The sequence below is a fragment of the Barbus barbus genome, assembly GCF_936440315.1.
Source record: "Barbus barbus genome assembly, chromosome: 8".
Lineage (NCBI taxonomy): Eukaryota > Metazoa > Chordata > Actinopteri > Cypriniformes > Cyprinidae > Barbus > Barbus barbus.
The window spans coordinates 35311398-35330000 of record NC_136736.1 but is presented as its reverse complement, the minus strand read 5'-3'; the positions used below and the strand labels follow the sequence as shown (position 1 = coordinate 35330000).

The 18603-nt window shown below is 36.4% G+C and overlaps 2 protein-coding genes across 2 annotated transcripts in view; one reads left to right on the top strand and one right to left on the bottom strand.

The window, feature by feature from the left end:
* The window catches only part of LOC306873962 (DCN1-like protein 2), an 11223-nt gene extending 10547 nt beyond the window's left edge, over window positions 1-676 (bottom strand). Inside the window, exon 1 of the mRNA XM_079423575.1 lies at window positions 510-676. The gene's annotated coding sequence lies outside the window, so the exon portion shown is untranslated. The remainder of the gene's footprint in view (window positions 1-509) is intronic.
* LOC306873959 (transmembrane and coiled-coil domain-containing protein 3-like) lies at window positions 242-18603 on the top strand. Its single transcript, XM_079423566.1, has 13 exons — window positions 242-512; window positions 3469-3885; window positions 5781-5960; window positions 6868-7062; window positions 8126-8254; window positions 8589-8681; window positions 10560-10749; window positions 11141-11258; window positions 11529-11724; window positions 13907-14057; window positions 15175-15254; window positions 15597-15746; window positions 18070-18603. Exons 2-13 carry the CDS (start codon window positions 3520-3522, stop codon window positions 18181-18183), a joined length of 1962 nt encoding a protein of 653 aa, XP_079279692.1. The 5' UTR covers window positions 242-512; window positions 3469-3519; the 3' UTR covers window positions 18184-18603.

Genomic DNA, 18603 nt, shown 5'->3' with positions numbered 1-18603 from the left:
GTCCTATCATAACAAACCATACATCAATGGAGAGATTATTTATTCAGATTTCAGATGATGCATACATCTCTATTTTTAAACTGACCCCCTGTGGTCCAGGGTCACAAAAATTATTTAATTTAAAAAATAAATAAAATAAAAATAAAAAACTTGTGAGACAAAATCCTAATGAAATTTTAATTGTTTTTATCCTGTTAGATTTCAGTGACTTCTACTCATTATTTCGGAACTTCTTCCAGGCGCTGAATGAGAGAGAACTACAAATCCCACAATGCCCAAGTTATTTTCAGAAGTCCATACAGTTCTGTTTTCAGAGCTAATTAAATCTAAAAACACAGCAATGACAGCCAGAAGCGACTAATGTTCGTCGGTCTGCGGTGAAGCTTCGGTGTAGTTTAACGGAGGATGATCGTTACCGGATCTCTCCGCTGTTCTGTCGGGAGCGTCACAAGAGCGCGATTGTTTCCTTCAGTTACCGACTAGTTCTGCCGGTTAACAGCAGCACTTACCAGGTATGAGTTAGTACTCTCTCTCTCTCTCTCTTCTCGCTGATATTATCCTGCAGAATGTGATTGATCGATAACGGATGTAATGACGGTATATATATATATGTAACCGTGAGATTATTAAACATCAACAACACGTCATGGACTGTCTCTGATGCGCATTCTCTGTCAGATTGCATGATTCAACATTTCATTATGTCGGATCTCACGAAACCATATCCTTAATCATGTACTTTTCATTTAGTTGAGCTGTTATGCATGGAAATATTTAATAATACAGGCTTCTGCTGCTCTAAAGTTAATGGTTTAATGGAGTCTCTTCTGCTCGTCAAGGCTGTATGTATTTGATCAAAAAATACAGAAAAAACTGTAATATTGTGAGATATTATTTCAATTTCTAATATTGGTTTTCTGTGTGAATATGTGTTAAAGTGTAATGTATTTCTGTGATCAGAGCTGTATTTTCAGCATCATTACTCCAGTCTTCAGAGTCACATGATCTTCAGAATTTATTTAAAATTAAAATATTTTCTAACAATATAAGTCTTTACTATCCATTGTTTATCCATTTAACACATCCTTGGCTTGCTGAATAAAAGTATTCATTGCTTTCAAAAAAAGAAAGAACAAATCTTACTGATCCCAAACTTTTGAGCAGCAGTGTACAGATAAGTTTATGATCCATAAAACAGGAAATTATGAAAACAATAGCTAATTAAAATAAATAAACGTTTCTGGAGGTAGAAGTATAAAAATAAGAAAAAATACAAGCATGTATAATTATTAGTGCTGTCAAACGATTAATAGCGATTAATCACAAACAAAATAAAAGTTTTTGTTTACATATTATATGTGTGTGTACTGTGTATGTTTATTATGCATATATAAAGACACACACATGCATGTGTATATTTAAGAAAAATATGTTATGATTATATATTAAATATATTTATATATGATAAATTATATGAATATAAACAAATATTTTCAAAATATATACTGTATGTGTGTGTCTTTATATATACATAATAAATATACAGAAGACACACACATATAATATGTAAACAAAAACTTTTATTTTGGATGCGATTAATCACAATTAATCATTTGACAGCACTAATAAAAAATAAAATATAAAAACAAAGTTCATAAACTTTTAGATTCTTATTAAAAGAGTCCCTAATATTGTCAATGTTTAATTTGACTTAAGTCAACGAAACTATAAAGTTGGGTTTCTTATCAGGAAACTAGCTTTTATGAATCTGAAATTTGGCCAAAGATATGATTTAATTAATAAAACCTAACAATGCAAAGCACATATGATTATATTATTCATGTTTTTGGCTCCTCCCACTCATGAATATTCCACTGTCAGTCAAAATTTAAAGAGAATTTAATGAATGTTAAAATATGTGATATTGAATTAAGTTGAACTCTTTCACAATGTCACTATCACATATTAATTTAGGCTTCATAAAATGCATAATTACTTACTACTTAAAACATTGATTTCCCAGCAGAGAATGCATACAGCATATTAGCTGTGTCAGATTTTAAAGATGTTAGTGTGACGCCCGTCCTGTTATGCCACATTATATTATCATTATTTAATCAATTTTAGCTGCTGAACTGAAGTCTGCTGCTGGAGCCTGAGTTTTTCAGATGTCTTTCTCGTGATTCAGTGATGAATAAACCTGTATTTCTGCAGGATGTAGGTGTGACAGAGGTAAACACACAGGTTGTTTGTCTAGTTAGTGACACACCTGTGAGCTCAGCTGATCCAGAAGTCTTTAGCGTTCATCTGCTGGGTGAGGATGTTTATCTGTATGGAAGAGTCCGTCACACGGTCATGAAACAAACAGATCTGGATTACTCCGTGTTCAGTCACACGCCGATTACATTACTCAAAAGCACCTATATGCCAATATTTCTGTTTAATATAAGCGAGTTGGTCTTGGTTTGTTTTATTGTTGTTGAGTTTTTCATTATAAATATTAATGAACCTCAAACTAAGCATTTATTTTAAATTAAGAGGAAAATCCAAAGATCTTTAATTTATTTGCATTACAACACTGGTTTATTACAGAGCCCCAAACATGATATGTGCAACAAAATAAATAAATATATATATATATATCTTAAGAATTAATTACAACAAATTTGTTCTCTTGTTTAGATTCCATTTTTTGAAATTCATACATCATCTGAAGGCTGAATAAATCAGCTTTGCATTGATGTTCAAGTTCAGTTTTATTTCTAGAGCACATTTAAGCACGAGACAAGGCCGACCAAAGTGCTGCACAACAAACAATAATAGATAACGAGGAGAAAATTAGCAAACAAATTAAAACCATTCAGGGACCAATACAACAACAAAAGCAGATTAAAACCATTCAAAAGGTAGATGACAAGTCTAACATCACTAATACAGCGGAAGCACCAGAGTCAGTAGACATTCAAATATCATTTAAAGCTCTTACAAGGACAGTTTCAGTGCTGTTTAGTGATTTGAACCCAGATTGAAATTTATCAAAGATGATATTATCATTTAAAAAAGACTGAAGTTGTAGGAGCACAATTTTTTCCATTACTTTTGAGATAAACGGTAAGGTGGATATAGGCCGGTACTTTTCTAAACCAGAGTGTGGTTTGTTATGATAGGACAATATTTGTCTGAGATACAACTATTTGAAAATCTGGAATCTGAGGGAGCAAAAAAATCTAAATATTGAGAAAATCTCCTTTAATGTTGTTCAAATGAAGTTCTTAGCAATGCATATTACTAATCAAAAATGAAGTTTTGATATATTTACGGTAGGAAATTTACTAAATATCTTGATCTTTACTATATCCTAGTGATTTTTGTCATAAAAGAGAAATGTATAATTTTGATCCATACAATGTATTGTTGGTTATTGCTACAGATATACCTGTGTTACTCATGACTGCTTCTGTGCTGCAGGGTCAGGTATGAGCATGAGTCGTCTGTGATCTGCAGCGTGTGGATGGGATCATGCGAGCTCTGTGTGCAGTGCTGTGCCTCGCCCTGGTGGCGGCGCTGCAACCCAAACAGCACCCGTGGGTGACGCAGAACTGCAGGCGTCTCTCTTCGCTGCTGTGGCAGAAGCAGTCGGCGGTGCGTAAGCTGAGTGCAGCCGGTGCGGTGCTGGAGCGGGACGAGACACTGGCGCCGCCCGAGAAGCTCTTCCGCCTTCACACTCTGGAGGTGTTCCAGCGTGAACTCAACGAGAGCGAACTCTCGCTCTTCCAGGCCGCAGAAGGACTGCAGCGTGTGATGAAGGGGAACCTCCGAGACGTGGTCAGCATGAAGGACAACAGCCGACAGAGACTGCAGGCGCTCAGGGAAGCCGCCATCAAGGTGGGTGATAAGGTCATATCCTGCAGGAATCACGCCAACCACAAAATCAAGCCTGTTTTAGGGCCAATAAGATCTTTGCGACCCATTCAGAAATGCCCACCTGAAGGGCAAAACAAGGCTTTCCTTCACTGACCCTCAGTTATTTTGAACTGAGAAACCAAATTTCCCTTGATCTTTTGACATAAGAGGTACTTTAAAAACATCCCGTAAGTTTCAAAACTTTCTCGTTAGTCTAAAAACAGCTTATATTGAAGGGAGTCTGCCAAAACAACTCTATGATGTAATAGTGTGGATAAACCCCGCCCCCCACAAAAGAGGAGTGACATCACTGCCTATTTAGCCCCGCCCACCGACTCTACAGCACTGCCTATTTAGCCCCGCCCACCAACTTTACGGCACTGCCTGTTTAGCCCCGCCCACGGACTCTACAGCACTGCCTGTTTAGCCCCGCCCACCAACTCTACAGCACTGCCTGTTTAGCCCCGCCCACCGACTCTACGGCACTGCCTGTTTAGCCCCGCCCACCGACTCTACAGCACTGCCTGTTTAGCCCCGCCCACCGACTCTACGGCACTGCCTGTTTAGCCCCGCCCACCGACTCTACAGCACTGCCTGTTTAGCCCCGCCCACCGACTCTACAGCACTGCCTATTTAGTCCCGCCCACCGAATTCAGTTCGCAACAAACATTATTAACCCTTAAGTTGTGTTTTGTTCATTTTGTCCCAGAGAGGATTTTATTTTTCCTTTAAATGCTAAAGTTGGACAAAAACTTACTGACTCACAAGTGTAACAACTTCCCCAAAAACGCTGATAATTTTAGTATTTTTGGGGATTTTTCCCCCACATTGTTACACCAGTCAAAAATGAATGACCTACATAAAATAGCTTGTAAATGTCTCGTTATGCTTTATATATCGTCTAATCTTGGATTCAGTCTTTTTATCAATTTTTTTTATCAATTTGTTTTCTTTCAATCAGCACAGGTTTGCATTTTTTTTTTTTTGAACGAATTATAGGCCTCATTAATCAGAGCTGATTAGAGTAATCATGAACCAGAGCTTATGAAGTTTTTGAGTGAATATTGACAGTTATCCACAAATAATGCCTTTTTCCATTCAAAAAGTGGAAAATCAGTGAGGCCTGCGATCAGTAAGCTCCAAAAAGAAACACAAAACCTGTGCTAATTGAAAGAAAACAAGTTGACAAAAAAGATTGAATGCAATATTTGGTTATAATAATATAGCGTAACGAAAGATTTACAAGCAATTGTTAAAAGGCTGCTGATGTTTGACCAGGAACACCTAATCAGGTTACCAGATGAACACAGAAATGAATGCAGCATGCAGAGTTGCACATTAAGCATGTTTCTCATTATAAAGAAAATGCTTAACATGAAATTTAACATCACATTTATAATCTGGGCTCATCTGGTGCCTTTATAGCTTGCTTCATTAATAAAGCGTATACTGAGCTTATTACTATTATTACTTTACTTGTTACTCTTTGGCAGCAGTAATTAGTTACATTACTTTTCTTTCATGTCCCACAGAAGTTGCATATCTTCCCCATAAAATTCTTCTAAAATGTTACCAATAATGTATTTCTGCCTCATCATTTGACCAAAAACCACATTGGATCGCAGTCAGAAGTGATTACAGTGACGTTTAAGTAACAGTGTTGTATTAAGCTCATTAATTGTCGTGTGTAGCATGAAGCTAATATAATTAAGATTATATTCCATGATGGAATATAAAATGATGAAATACTTATTATATTTTAGACAGGGTAACTTGTAATCTGTAAACTGTTACATTTCCAAAGTAACCTTCCCAACACTGCTAGTAACCAGTTACACCCTGAACACTGGTCATGATGAGTACACGTGTCTTTACAGGAGGAGCAGGAGTACATGGAGCTGGTGGCGGCGGAGAAACACCAGCAGGAGGCGCTTAAAGTGGCACAGGATCGCAACAAAACCCTGTCCATGCTGGACGAGATCCTGGAGGACGTGAGGAAGGCGGCAGACCGTTTGGAGGAAGACATCGAGGAACATGCCTTCGACAATAACAAACAGGTGCAGGGCTCGAAACACAGCTGTCGTAGATGAAGAGGAATGCCTCTGAACCTGAAATACAGGTCCATCTGTGATCTATAAACTATCTGTGATACGCTTGACATTGACTGCAAACATCGTGTTATTTGCACAAGTGATCCTAAATACATTTTACACGTCACACACATCTGTTTTTAGTTGTAAATGTGAGAGAAACGCTTGCACTGTCAAGCCTTGTTTATTTTTAGCACTTCAAACAAAAGAGACTTGCCCTGTCAGATATATGTGACCCTGCAGCACAGAAGCAGTCATGAGTAACACAGGTATATCTGTAGCAATAGACAACAATACATTGTATGGATCACAATTATACATTTCTCTTTTATGACAAAAATCATTAGGATATTAAGATCATGTTCCATGAAGATATTTAGTGCATTTCCTACTGTAAATATATCAAAACTTCATTTTTGATCAGTAATATGCATTGCTAAGAACTTCATTTGAACAACTTTAAAGGAGATTTTCTCAATATTTAGATTTTTTTGCTCCCTCAGATTCCAGATTTTCTAATAGTTGTATCTCAGACAAATATTGTCCTATCATAACAAACCATACATCAATGGAAAGATCATTTATTCAGCTTCAGATGAACCTCAATTAAAAAAACTGATGCGTATGACTGGTTTTGTGGTCCAGGGTAACATTATGTTTTTTAAATACAGAAAATATATTTTTAATCTGATAAATCAAAGAAATAATCAAGATTTAACAGATTATGAAAAGAATCATTATCTGCAGAATTCTCTTTTTACTTCAGTCAGTAACGGTTGAACACCGCTCACGTGTTTCTCAGAAAATATAAACAATCTATCTGTAATAGAGAAGGAATGAGTGTTAGCTGGTGTCCATCTCTCTGTGTGTCCAGATGAAGGGTGTGAACGTGGAGGCCGTCCTGAGGGTGGAGGAGGATGAGGAGGATGGTAAGAGGAAGAACGCCTCAAGGCAGGCGGCCAAAGGCAATCTGGGGTTCAGCATGCTGATCGACTCTCAGAATAACCAGTATGTGCTGACCAAACCTCGCGACTCCACCATGCCTCGCGCTGACCACCACTTCATCAAGGTCAGCGCCTGACCTCTGACCCCTGACCCCTCTCCGAGTGTCCTCACAGGTCACTGGAGCCAATCGCAGGCTCTGCGCTTTCACACACACCGCCGCTCAAAAGTTTGGAATCAGTAAGATTTTTAATGTTTCTTAAAGAAGTTTCTTCTGCTCATCAAGGCTGTATCTATTTGATCAAAAATACAGAAAAAAAAATTATTTTGTGAAATAGTATTGCAATTTAAAATAACTGTTTTCTATTTTAATATACTTTAAAATATAATTTATTCCCGTGAAGCAAAGCTGTATTTTCAGCATCATTACTCCAGTCTTCAGTGTCACATGATCTTCAGAAATCATAATAATATACTGATTTATTATCAATGTTAGAAACTGTTGAGCTGCTTCATATTTTTTGGAACATGTGATACTTTTTTCTTTGATTCTTTGATGAATACAAAGTTAAAAAGATCAGTGTTTATTCAAAATATAAATTTCGTGTTACAATATACACTACTATTTAAAAGTTTAGGGTCAGTAAATTTGTTCTTTTTTTTTTTTTAAGAAATTAATAGTGTTAAATTGATAAAAAGTGATAGTATAGCGTTATATTGTTAGAAAAGATTTCTATTTTGAAGAAATGCTGTTCTTTTTAACTTTTTATTCATCAAAGAATCAAATAAAAAAATATCACAGGTTCCAAAAGTTAATATTAAGCCTCACAACAGTTTCGACACTCATAATAAATCAGTATATTATTATACTGAAGACACTGAAGACTGGAGGAATGATGCTGAAAATACAGCTGCAGATCACAGGAATAAATCATATTTTAAAGTATATTCATATAGGAAACCAATATTAGAAATTGCAATAATATTACAGTTTTTTTTATTAAATAAATACAGCCTTGATGAGCAGAAGAGACAAAACATTACAAATCTTCCTGATCCCAAACTTTTCAACAGCAGTGTAGATGAGAAAACATGAACAAAAACCTTGTTTGGAAAGCAGTCTCATATGACATTAATGTGCTTATGAATGATTAACTCCATGTGTTTTAACGGTGTGTTTGGTCGCACAGGATCTGGTGTATGTGGTCATGTTATCTCTGCCCTGTGGCTGGCTCTGTACGCTGATGGGACTGCCGCCCATGTTCGGGTACATCATCTGTGGGGTTCTGCTCGGCCCATCGGGACTCAACAGCATCAAAGTGAGCGAGCAGCCTCTTCACATTCAGTCAGTTATTTCTCTTTTGCTGTAGTGTGTCAGTAGGAAACATTCATTTAGCCATTAATTGTAATAATCCAGTGAGATTTTTGAGATCATCATCAGTCTGTCTGGAATGACATGAAGAAACAGAACAAACTGAGACTAAATCCAGAAGAACTGTGTCTCTGCTTCAAGAAACCTCCTGTTTCCTACTGACACACTACAGCAAAAGATACAAATAACTGACTTCAGACCATGTTTATCTGCTGGAGATACTCGTGTTTGATGGTTTCGTCCAGCGCTGTGTGATTCTGTGTGTTCTGTTCCTCCTGCAGTCTATGGTTCAGGTGGAGACGTTAGGAGAGCTGGGCGTGTTCTTCACTCTTTTTGTGGTCGGTCTGGAGTTTTCACCTGAACGCCTCCACAAGGTAAGCTTCAGAAAAGAGCATATTAAGTGAAACTTAAAGCCCAAAAATGAACATTCTGTCATCATTTACTGTCCCTCAAGTTGTTCCAAACCTGTGTGAGTTTGTACGAGAAAAGAGAAGATATTTAGAAGAAACAATTGACATAGTATTTTTTTCCATACTATGGGACTCAATGGGTACCATCAGCATTCTTCAAAATATCTTCTTTTGTGCTCAAGAGCTGAAAGAAACTCATTCAGGTTTGAAACAACTTGAGGGACAGTAAATGATGACAATGTTCATTTTTGGGTGCACTGTCACTTTAAGAAAAGTATGTGGAATCATAAAACTGGGTGTGTGTGAAGAGTCACAGCTTCCTGTTCAGAACACAATAAAATACAAACCAAACTGCGTTACTCCCTAAAAATACCTAACTAATTGTGTTAAGTAATGAAAGTAATGCATTATATTACTTTAGTGTTACTTTCTCTCATCTGGCCTGGCCTGGAGTTACTTATTTGAGAAAGTATTTTCTTATAAATTAAAAAGTAATGCGTTTACTTGGAAAAGTAATCTGATTACATAACTTAGTCTACGTTCTGTAGATATTACATCAATCTACATTTTCATGTGTCAGACTTAAAAAATGTATAACCAGTCTTAAAGGATAAAAAAGATGACTAACTTGTATGACTAGTCTCTGCTTCTTATGCACTGTATTTAATCAGTTGAGCCCAATCTGATATGAATATTAAAGGTAATGTGAGGCCATTATTATTTTTACATTTAGACACCCATGTAAGATACTGTATGAGGGTTTAGGGTTTCGCTCTTGAAGTCTGGATTTTTATATTTTGCTTAAAATAAGCATCTACTAAAAACAAAATCAATGTACACTACCAGTCAGAAGTTTATGAACCATGAGATTTTTAATGTTTCTTAAAGAAGTCTCTTCTGCTCACCAAGCCTGCATTTATTTGATCTAAAATACAGCAAAAGCAGTAACATTCTGAAATATTTGTGAAATACTATTTAAAATAACAGCTTTTTTGTTGCAGCCTAGAATGAGACTGCTGGCCAGAGGAGAACGGCTCACTATTTCCCTGTTTAATACTGAAAAGCTGCTTTGACACAATCTGCATTGTAAAATACACTGTATAAATAAAGGTGACTTGACTTGACTTCTATGTGAATATGTGTTAAACTGTAATGTATTTCTGTGATCTGCAGCTGTATTTTCAGCATCATTACTCCAGTCTTCAGTGTCACATGATCTTCAGAAATCATAATAATATACTGATTTACTGCTCAACAAACATTGTAACATCATACTCTATACCATTCAAAAGCTTGCTTTTTTTGAGGAAAGAAATGATAGAAATGAACACTTTTATTCAGCAAGGATGCTTTAAATTGATCAAAAGTGATGATAAAGACATTTATAATGTTACAAAAAATGTATTTCAGATAAATGCTGTTCTTCTGAACTTTCAATTCATCAAAGAAACCTGAAAAAAATGCTGTTTTCAACATAATACTAATAATAATAATAAATGTTTGTTGAGCAGTAAATCAGTATATTATAATGATTTCTGAAGATCATGTGACACTGAAGACTGGAGTAATGATGCTGAAAATACAGCTGCAGATCACAGAAATAAATTACAGTTTAACACATATTCAAATAGAAAGCAGTTATTTTAAATAGTAAAAATATTTCACAATTTTCCTGTTTTTGTTGTATTTTGAATCAAATAAATGCAGGCTTGGTGAGCAGAAGAGACTTCTTTAAAAACATTAAAAGTCTAACTGTTCAAAAACCTCTGACTGGTAGTGTAGATGATTGAAATGCAGTCATGATGAGCAGAAAGTGAGCTGGTAATGGTTGTTGGTGTTCAGGTGTGGAGGATCTCGCTGCAGGGCTCTGGGTATCTGAGTCTGCTGATGGTGGTCGCTGGACTGGTCTGGGGTCAGCTGCTGGATCTCCAGCCCACACAGACCGTCTTCATCTCCAGCTGTCTGTCTCTCTCCAGCACTCCGCTGGTGTCTCGCTTCCTCGCCGGAGCATCCAGAGGAGAACCCAAGGAGGGTGAGGCATGATAGAGACGTTCAGCTGGTGTGTGCGTGTGTGTGTGTGTGTGTGCGTGTGTGTGTGTGTGTGTGTGCGTGTGTGTGTGCGGTTTTGTGAGAAATGAGGACATAAATGTGTATAATGACACAGGTATTAGAAGGAGAAGGTGATTTATGAGGGCATTGCCACATGTCCCCACTTTTCAAAACACTTATAAATCATACAGAGTTTCTTTGAGAAAGTAAAAATACACAGTTTCCTGTAAGGAGCAGGTTTAGGAGTAGGGTTGGTGTAGGGTGATAGAAAATGCAGTTTGTACAGAATAATAACCATTACGCCTATGGAGAGTCCCCATAAAACATGAAAACACAGCATGTGTGTGTGTGTGTGTGTGTGTGTGTGCGTGCAGGTGAGCTGGACTACAGCAGTGTTCTTCTGGGGATGCTGGTCATGCAGGATGTGCAGCTCGGTCTGTTCATCGCTGTGATGCCTACATTCATTCAAGGAGCAAATGGAGACGTGGACAGGTGAAGCAGCTAATCAATCACTGACAAATATAAGTATCAAGTTTTGAAAAAAATAAATAAATCATGAAGTTGTATTTTTGGAGTCACAATAAGATGGAAAATAGCAATAAATACATTTTCTGATGTCTCTTTATGGTTTTCCCATTTTTAGGGTTAAATTGTCAAAATACAAAAAAAATGTGAATGGTCATTTGATTGTCTGTGACTGTGGGCTGAAATATGAATATATGTTTATGTTTGATGTATATATATGTGTGTGTTTGTGGGCAGCGTGCTGATGGGAACACTGCGTGTGCTGGTTCTGCTGGCTCGGGTTCTGGTGTCGCTGGCGGCCGTGTTGCTGATGTGCTGGATGCTGCGCTCTCATCTGGTCGGTCCCTTCTACAGGAAGCTGCATGCAGAGAGCAAAGGGAACAAGGAAATACTAGTGCTGGGCACCAGTGCTTTTGTGTTCCTGATGCTGACGGTGAGTGAAAAATTAAAACATTTGACCAATTCACGATTTTTAACTAATCAACTTGAAAATGTAACTACAATATGATTCAAGTAACTTCTTCTTTAAGAACCCTCTAGTTAAAGAAATTCTATTGCAAGTGCAGCACACATGAAGCTGTCAACATGATGTAAATGTTACACAAATCACTTGTTAAAGATGCATGAATTACAGCTACATCTTGTACAAACTTGTCTTGTCCCTGCAGCACAAAAGCAGTCATCAGTAACACAGCTATATTTGCAGCAATAGACAGCAATACATTGTATGGATCAAAATTATACATTTCTCTTTTATGACAAAAATCATTAGGATATTAAGATCATGTTCCATGAAGATATTTTGTAAATTTCCTACCGTAAATATATCAAAACTTCATTTTTGATTAGTAATATGCATTGCTAAGAACTTCATTTGAACAACTTTAAAGGAGATTTTCTCAATATTTAGATTTTTTTGCTCCCTCAGATTCCAGATTTACAAATAGTTGTATCTCAGACAAATATTGTCCTATTCTAACAAACCATACATCAATGGAAAGATTATTTATTCATGATGTATAAATCTCAATTAAAAAAACTGACCCTTATGACTGGTTTTGTGGTCCAAGGTCACATATGTTCAGAAATAATATGAGGAAAATGCTTTAAAAAATCTCAAAAGTCAAGGTAACATTCATTCAAATTCAAAATGACCGAAGGTAGAACAAAAGTAGACCATTATTAGCTATAAATGTTCTGTAAAACAACAGCAGCTTTCAGTCTGTCGTGATGCAAACATGAAATATCAGACATACAGTAGTAGTTCTTTACAGGTTTTTTATTTGATTGCGCTGCTATTCCATTGTTTTTTCTATGTAAACATGGACGTGTTTGACTGTTGCACTCATTTCTCATGCATGAAACACCATTCTAAAAACACAGCGCTCAAGTAAAAAGAAGCTCACTCCCATCTTCTTGCATGTTTTTCCTATTCCACTGCATCTGTCGCATCTTTATAAACACAAAAGTGCATTCTGTGTGAAAGGCGCCTCACGATATGAGTGCGACAGTCGTGAGCGGTTAATCATGAATTGGATTGTTTGTTTCTCTTTACTGTTATCACTGGCATATTGTCAAAGTGTCTAATTCTAACGTTTGGTAATATTTCTATTAGGGATGCACGATATTATCGGACCGATATCGGAATAGGCCGATAATGGCTTTAAATGTAAATATAGGCATCGGGCCGATATGAAAAGAGTAATTATCTTGCTGATAAGAGGAATAACTCACATGTGATCAGGGCGTGCTAGTGATCAGATCATGTCAAAAGTGTGGCTCATTCTTGAAGCAGAGTTTTGCCTGAATAATGATTAGATTCACTGTTTTGGATCACTGCTTTTAATCTGAGAATGCATGTACAGAATGTAAATCTAAAAGATTTACAACTCTTTTGCTTTAGATCATCTACAAATGTTAAATTTTAAAATAAAATGTTAAGGTCACCGCTGCATTTTTCAGGAAAAAAAAATGCAGCAATTGAGTTCAAGTTCAAGTTCAAGTCAGCTTTATTGTCAATTCTTCCACATGTACAGTACATACATACAGAGAATTGAAATTGCATTACTCTCAGACCCTTGGTGCATACAGTTAACATTAAACACGTTCAGATACAGATAATACAGTTTAAACATATGTACAACTATACAAATATACAAATGAGGATATTGTAGAAAAAAAAAATAAGAATTGATTTATAATAATAATAATTATATCATTTATTTTCAAAATTTCAATGTACTGTCATTATAAAATGACTTCATTATTGTTTATTTAATTCTAAATAAGTTCTTGTTAAAAACTAACTAACTAATTTGCTTTTAATTTTCACACAGGAGAGACTTGGTGTTGTTTCCAACAAATGGAAATATATCGGTATCGGCCAAAATGAGTTGAAAAATATCGGCATATAATATCGGCAAAAATCCAGTATCGTGCATCAATTTCTATTCAAAATTGCGATTCCTCGATTTCTACAAAACAAATTGTGACAAAATATTAAATTCTAATTCATCGATAAAATCTGAAAAATCGCCCAGCCGTAGCGGCTCGTGATCAGAGCGTGCCGGAGCGACGCTGTCCTCAGGTTTAATCTCGTAACGCTCATATTTCAGGTGACTGAGTTCATGGACGTGTCGATGGAGTTGGGCTGCTTTCTGGCGGGAGCGCTGCTCTCCTCACAAGGTCACATGGTCACCACTGAGGTCATGAGCTGCGCTGAACCAATCCGAGACTTCCTGGCCATCATCTTCTTTGCATCGATTGGTGATTGGAGCTGTGAATTATGATGATAAATAACTGCATAATGGGATTACCTTTAGTCCTGTCTCAAATGTACGTTTTAGTTATTATTATATTTAGTCATCGTTGTTCTGTTTTTGTTTATTCGAGTTTTAGTCGACGAAATGTCTGAGCATTTTAGTCAGGTTTTATTTAATGAAATCTTATTCATATTTTCATCATGCTGTATAATGGTTAAACTGATAAAAAAGATTTTTGCTCAAAATTATAATCGTAATGATTGTTGTCATTTGAGAAATGTACTTTTGCATTTCAGGTATTGCACTTTCACCAATAAACACAAATCAATAGAATGTGAACTCATGCACATGGTTTATTTGACCTTATCTAGTGTAATGATATATTAGAGGCTATTTATTATATAAATTAACATCAAAGACTCTCTCGGTCTACATTATGAAAACTGGTAAAACAAACAAAAACTATGATAAATTCCTAATAGTAATTCCAATAACTCTATAATGTTTAATAATAATAATGTTTCTCTATTAAAACAACAGCGTTTGAGTAAGTGCATTTATTCAGAAACCACAATCACAGACAATATAGTCGAGATCTGATGACAGAACACAGACCGGCTCAATTATGATGCTTTCATTGAGATCGCTAAACTCCAGCTTGCTTTTCGGTGTTTCAGATCATAACTTCTGCAATAAAGAGCGAGCGCATGGTTGCCAGATTACAATAAATAAGCAAAACACCGGACAGAAACTGTATCCTTGTAACAGAGAAGTTCTGATTGGGGGATTTGAGCTCTTGATATCTGGCAACCGCACTCATGAACGCTTGCGTAGTACAGCAGTAATATTTTATCTCTTTATTTTTTATTTTCTTTTTGACGAAAATAAAAAGATTTTTGGTAAGTTTTTATTTTTTGAATACATTTTAGTCTTGTCTTTTATCATCAATTAAATTGTATGTTGATATAGTCACAGTAATCATTTATTGACCTTATTGTCGTCTCGTTTCAGTCAAGGGGGAAAAAAGCTTGTCAACGAACATTTTCATCATAGTTTTCATTAACGAAATGAACACTACTGCAGCAGCGCTCTGATTATCTGATGTCTGTTGTCTTCCGCAGGGCTGCACGTGTTCCCGACCTTCGTCCTGTATGAGCTGACCATCCTGCTGGTCTTGACCTTCTCACTGGTCATTATGAAGGTAGCCTTCTTCATATCAGACTCATTTCTTTCTATTAGGGGTGTAACGGTTCACAGTATTCACGGTTCGGTTTGATACGACACAGTGGTGTCATGGTTCGCTCATTGGTTATGTTGAAATGTTGGAAATATTTCTGTTTTAAACCATGAAGGCAAGCCAATGGAACGTCTTAATCTCAGTCAGATCACTATGCAGAAAGTGAAAGTCTGCATCTGACGACGAATGGTTGGGTTTGTAATGCGTCCTGAACTGAAAGCCTCGCCCTGAAGGGTTCAATACGAATGTGTGTATCGTTACACCCCTGCTTTTCATGGATGTGATGTTCTGATGTTGTGTTGTCAGTTCATAATGGCGGTGGTGGTTCTGTCGGCCATTCTTCCTCCGGGATCGCGTCACATCCGCTGGCTGGTGTCCGCCGGACTGGCGCAGGTCAGCGAGTTCTCCTTTGTTCTGGGCAGTCGCGCGCGTCGGGCCGGCATCATCTCTCGAGAGGTCAGTGATCTCTTGCTGCATTCTTCTGATGTCTGCTTCTCTCTCATTGCTCCCAGAAAGCTGTCAGTGTTGGATCTAGAGATGCAGCAATACAGTTAGTCCACGGTTCAATACGCACCTCGGTTTTCAACCACGGTTCGGTTCTGATCGCGTGGCACATCAGAGTGTTTTTTTGCAACAAATTAACAACAAAAAACTCCTCTAAATCTCTGTACACTGGAAAAAGCGTGGATTATTATATGTCATCTTAACATTTCTTTTGAGAGAGGTATTATTTTTTCTGATTTTCACCCAAAATAGGATGGATTGGCCATTATTGAGCTCTATAAACACATGTAATGTGTGTTTCATTCATACTGGACACCAGAGGGCGCCCTCGCGCTGAAAATCCACATATGCATCACAGAAGTAATAGAACTGATGACGTTCCAGGAAATCCCTAATATGAACAAATATTCTCATTCTGTGATGAAGCCACATCAGATCACAAAAGGATGTTATTTCAAACACTCGACTGATGTTGTGAAGTAAAAACAAGTTATAATTATCTCTTTTGTTGGACAACAGGTTTATAAAGGGAAGGGGGAAGGGAGGGAAGGGAAAGGGGTGTGTGGCCAAGTATAGTGACCCATACTCTGAATTAGTGCTCTGCATTTAACCCATCCTAGTGTACACTCAGTAGTGAACATACACCCGGAGCAGTGGGCATTTATGCTGCGGCGCCCGGGGAGCAGTTGGGGGTTCGGTGCCTTGCTCAAGGGTCTCACCTCAGTCGTGGTATTGAGGGTGGAGAGAGTGTTGGTTATTGGTTATTCACTCCCCCCACCTACAATCCCTGCTGGACCTGAGACTCGAACCCACAACCTTCAGGTTACAAGCCCAACTCTCTATCCATTAGGCCACGACTGCCCCATAAAGGCTTATCATTGCATGTCATTACAAGAGAAGATGCTCTGCGTGTGTTGCTTTTTCAGATATAAGCATAGAGGCATGTCCTCATCTCAGTATGTGAATAAAACAAGTAATAAAACACATGTATATTATTTAATCGCAAAACCGAAAAACTGCAATTCACGAGCACGTATTGAACTGTGGATGTTGTACCGAGCGGTTCGATATTATATTGAGAACTGTGACATCTCTAGTTAGAACACTGGCTTTATTCTCCAATCTGTATATATCTGTATAATCAACACTTTTTAGTAGGTTTGGGAATCGAAAATCAATTCCAATTCCAGAATCGGATACTTGTTGTAAAATTTAAATTTTGGTAACACTTTACAAAAGTTGTCATTTGTTAACATTAGTTAATGTATTAAGTAACATGAACAAACATGATCAATACATTTATGACAGTATGTGTTCATCTTTGTTAATGTTAGTTCATAAAAACACAGTTCATTGTTAGCTCACGGTACATCAACTAATGCTAACAAACACAACTAGTGGTTTTAATAATGCATCAGTAAATGCTGAAATTAACATTAAGATTAATAAATGCTGTAGAAGTATACTTCATTCTTAGTTTAAGTTGTTAATGAACCTTATTGTAAAGTGTTACCAAAAGTCTTGTTGTTGTTAATTAAAACTATTAAAAATATTTTTTGTTAATTGAAATAGAACTGAAATAAAACATAAATATTAGACAAAACTTTGAAAAATCAAAATGAGAAATTTTAAGTTTAAGCTAAAACAAAAACTGAAATATGAATCAATTAAAGCTAAATTGGAATATAGCAAAAACTAATAAAATTGACATAAGCACATAACAGAATAAATAAAAGCTAATTCTAAAAATGAACTATAAAACTATAATAGTTGTTGTTTTTTTGCCTCACAATTTTTTCCATTTCTTTCTTGTTTTATTTTCATTGCTGTCTAGTCCTGTTGTGTCTTGTGTAGTGTATAAGATTAAAATATATATATATTCCAACAAGAAAACAAAACTATAATACTATATAAATAATACTAAAATAATAAAACGTTTTGTATCATTAAGATACTGTTTTTTAAATATATTTTCTGTTTTCATTTCAATTTTAGTAAAAGTTTTTTTGTTTGTTTGGTTCATCTTAGGTCAGACAGAAAGTTTAAGCCAAATATTGTTTAAAAGTTTTATTTTTAATGTGTTTTGTCATGTTTATTAGTTTTTAAATGTCTGTAGTTTTGATTAATTTTATTTCAGTTTTAGTTATTTTAGTTCATCAATGAAAAATGTTGAAAGTAATGTTTTTAATATTTTTAATTTAAAGTACTGAAAATGTTGATTTTTTGAGTTTTATTTGACTCTAATAACCCTAAGTTCCTCTGTTGTTCCTCACAGGTGTATCTGCTGGTTCTCAGTGTCTCCACCTTAAGTCTCCTCCTCGCTCCGGTCTTATGGAGAGCCGCTACGCTCAAATGCGTCCCGCGGGCCGAGAGAAAACCGCTCACCTGAGCTGCGTTACGCGGCTCACATTAATGCATCATATTGATGACAAACAGAAGGGCAGGGCATTAATATAATAAATATTTCCACAGTAATGAAAGAAAAGGGCACAGCTTGCGAAAGAAAGACTTTGGTTTTATAACATGTCATCATGTCTGTTATAATATGTTATATATGACCAAACGTTATTTATTTGTGTAATACGTGCCTTGACATGAGCTGATGTGAGCAGAAGAGCCAAAGAATGCACCTGTTATGAAGCAAAGCGGCTCGGATGTCTGTAGATGTAGATATACGAGTTCACAGCAGAAGCTTGACCGCAGTCATTCATGATTCAGTTCTTTAAGCTGAATTAATCATAGACAGAACTGGAATATTCTGAATCATTTCTCTGGACTGTTGATTGAAAAAATAAAATGACAAACTTCA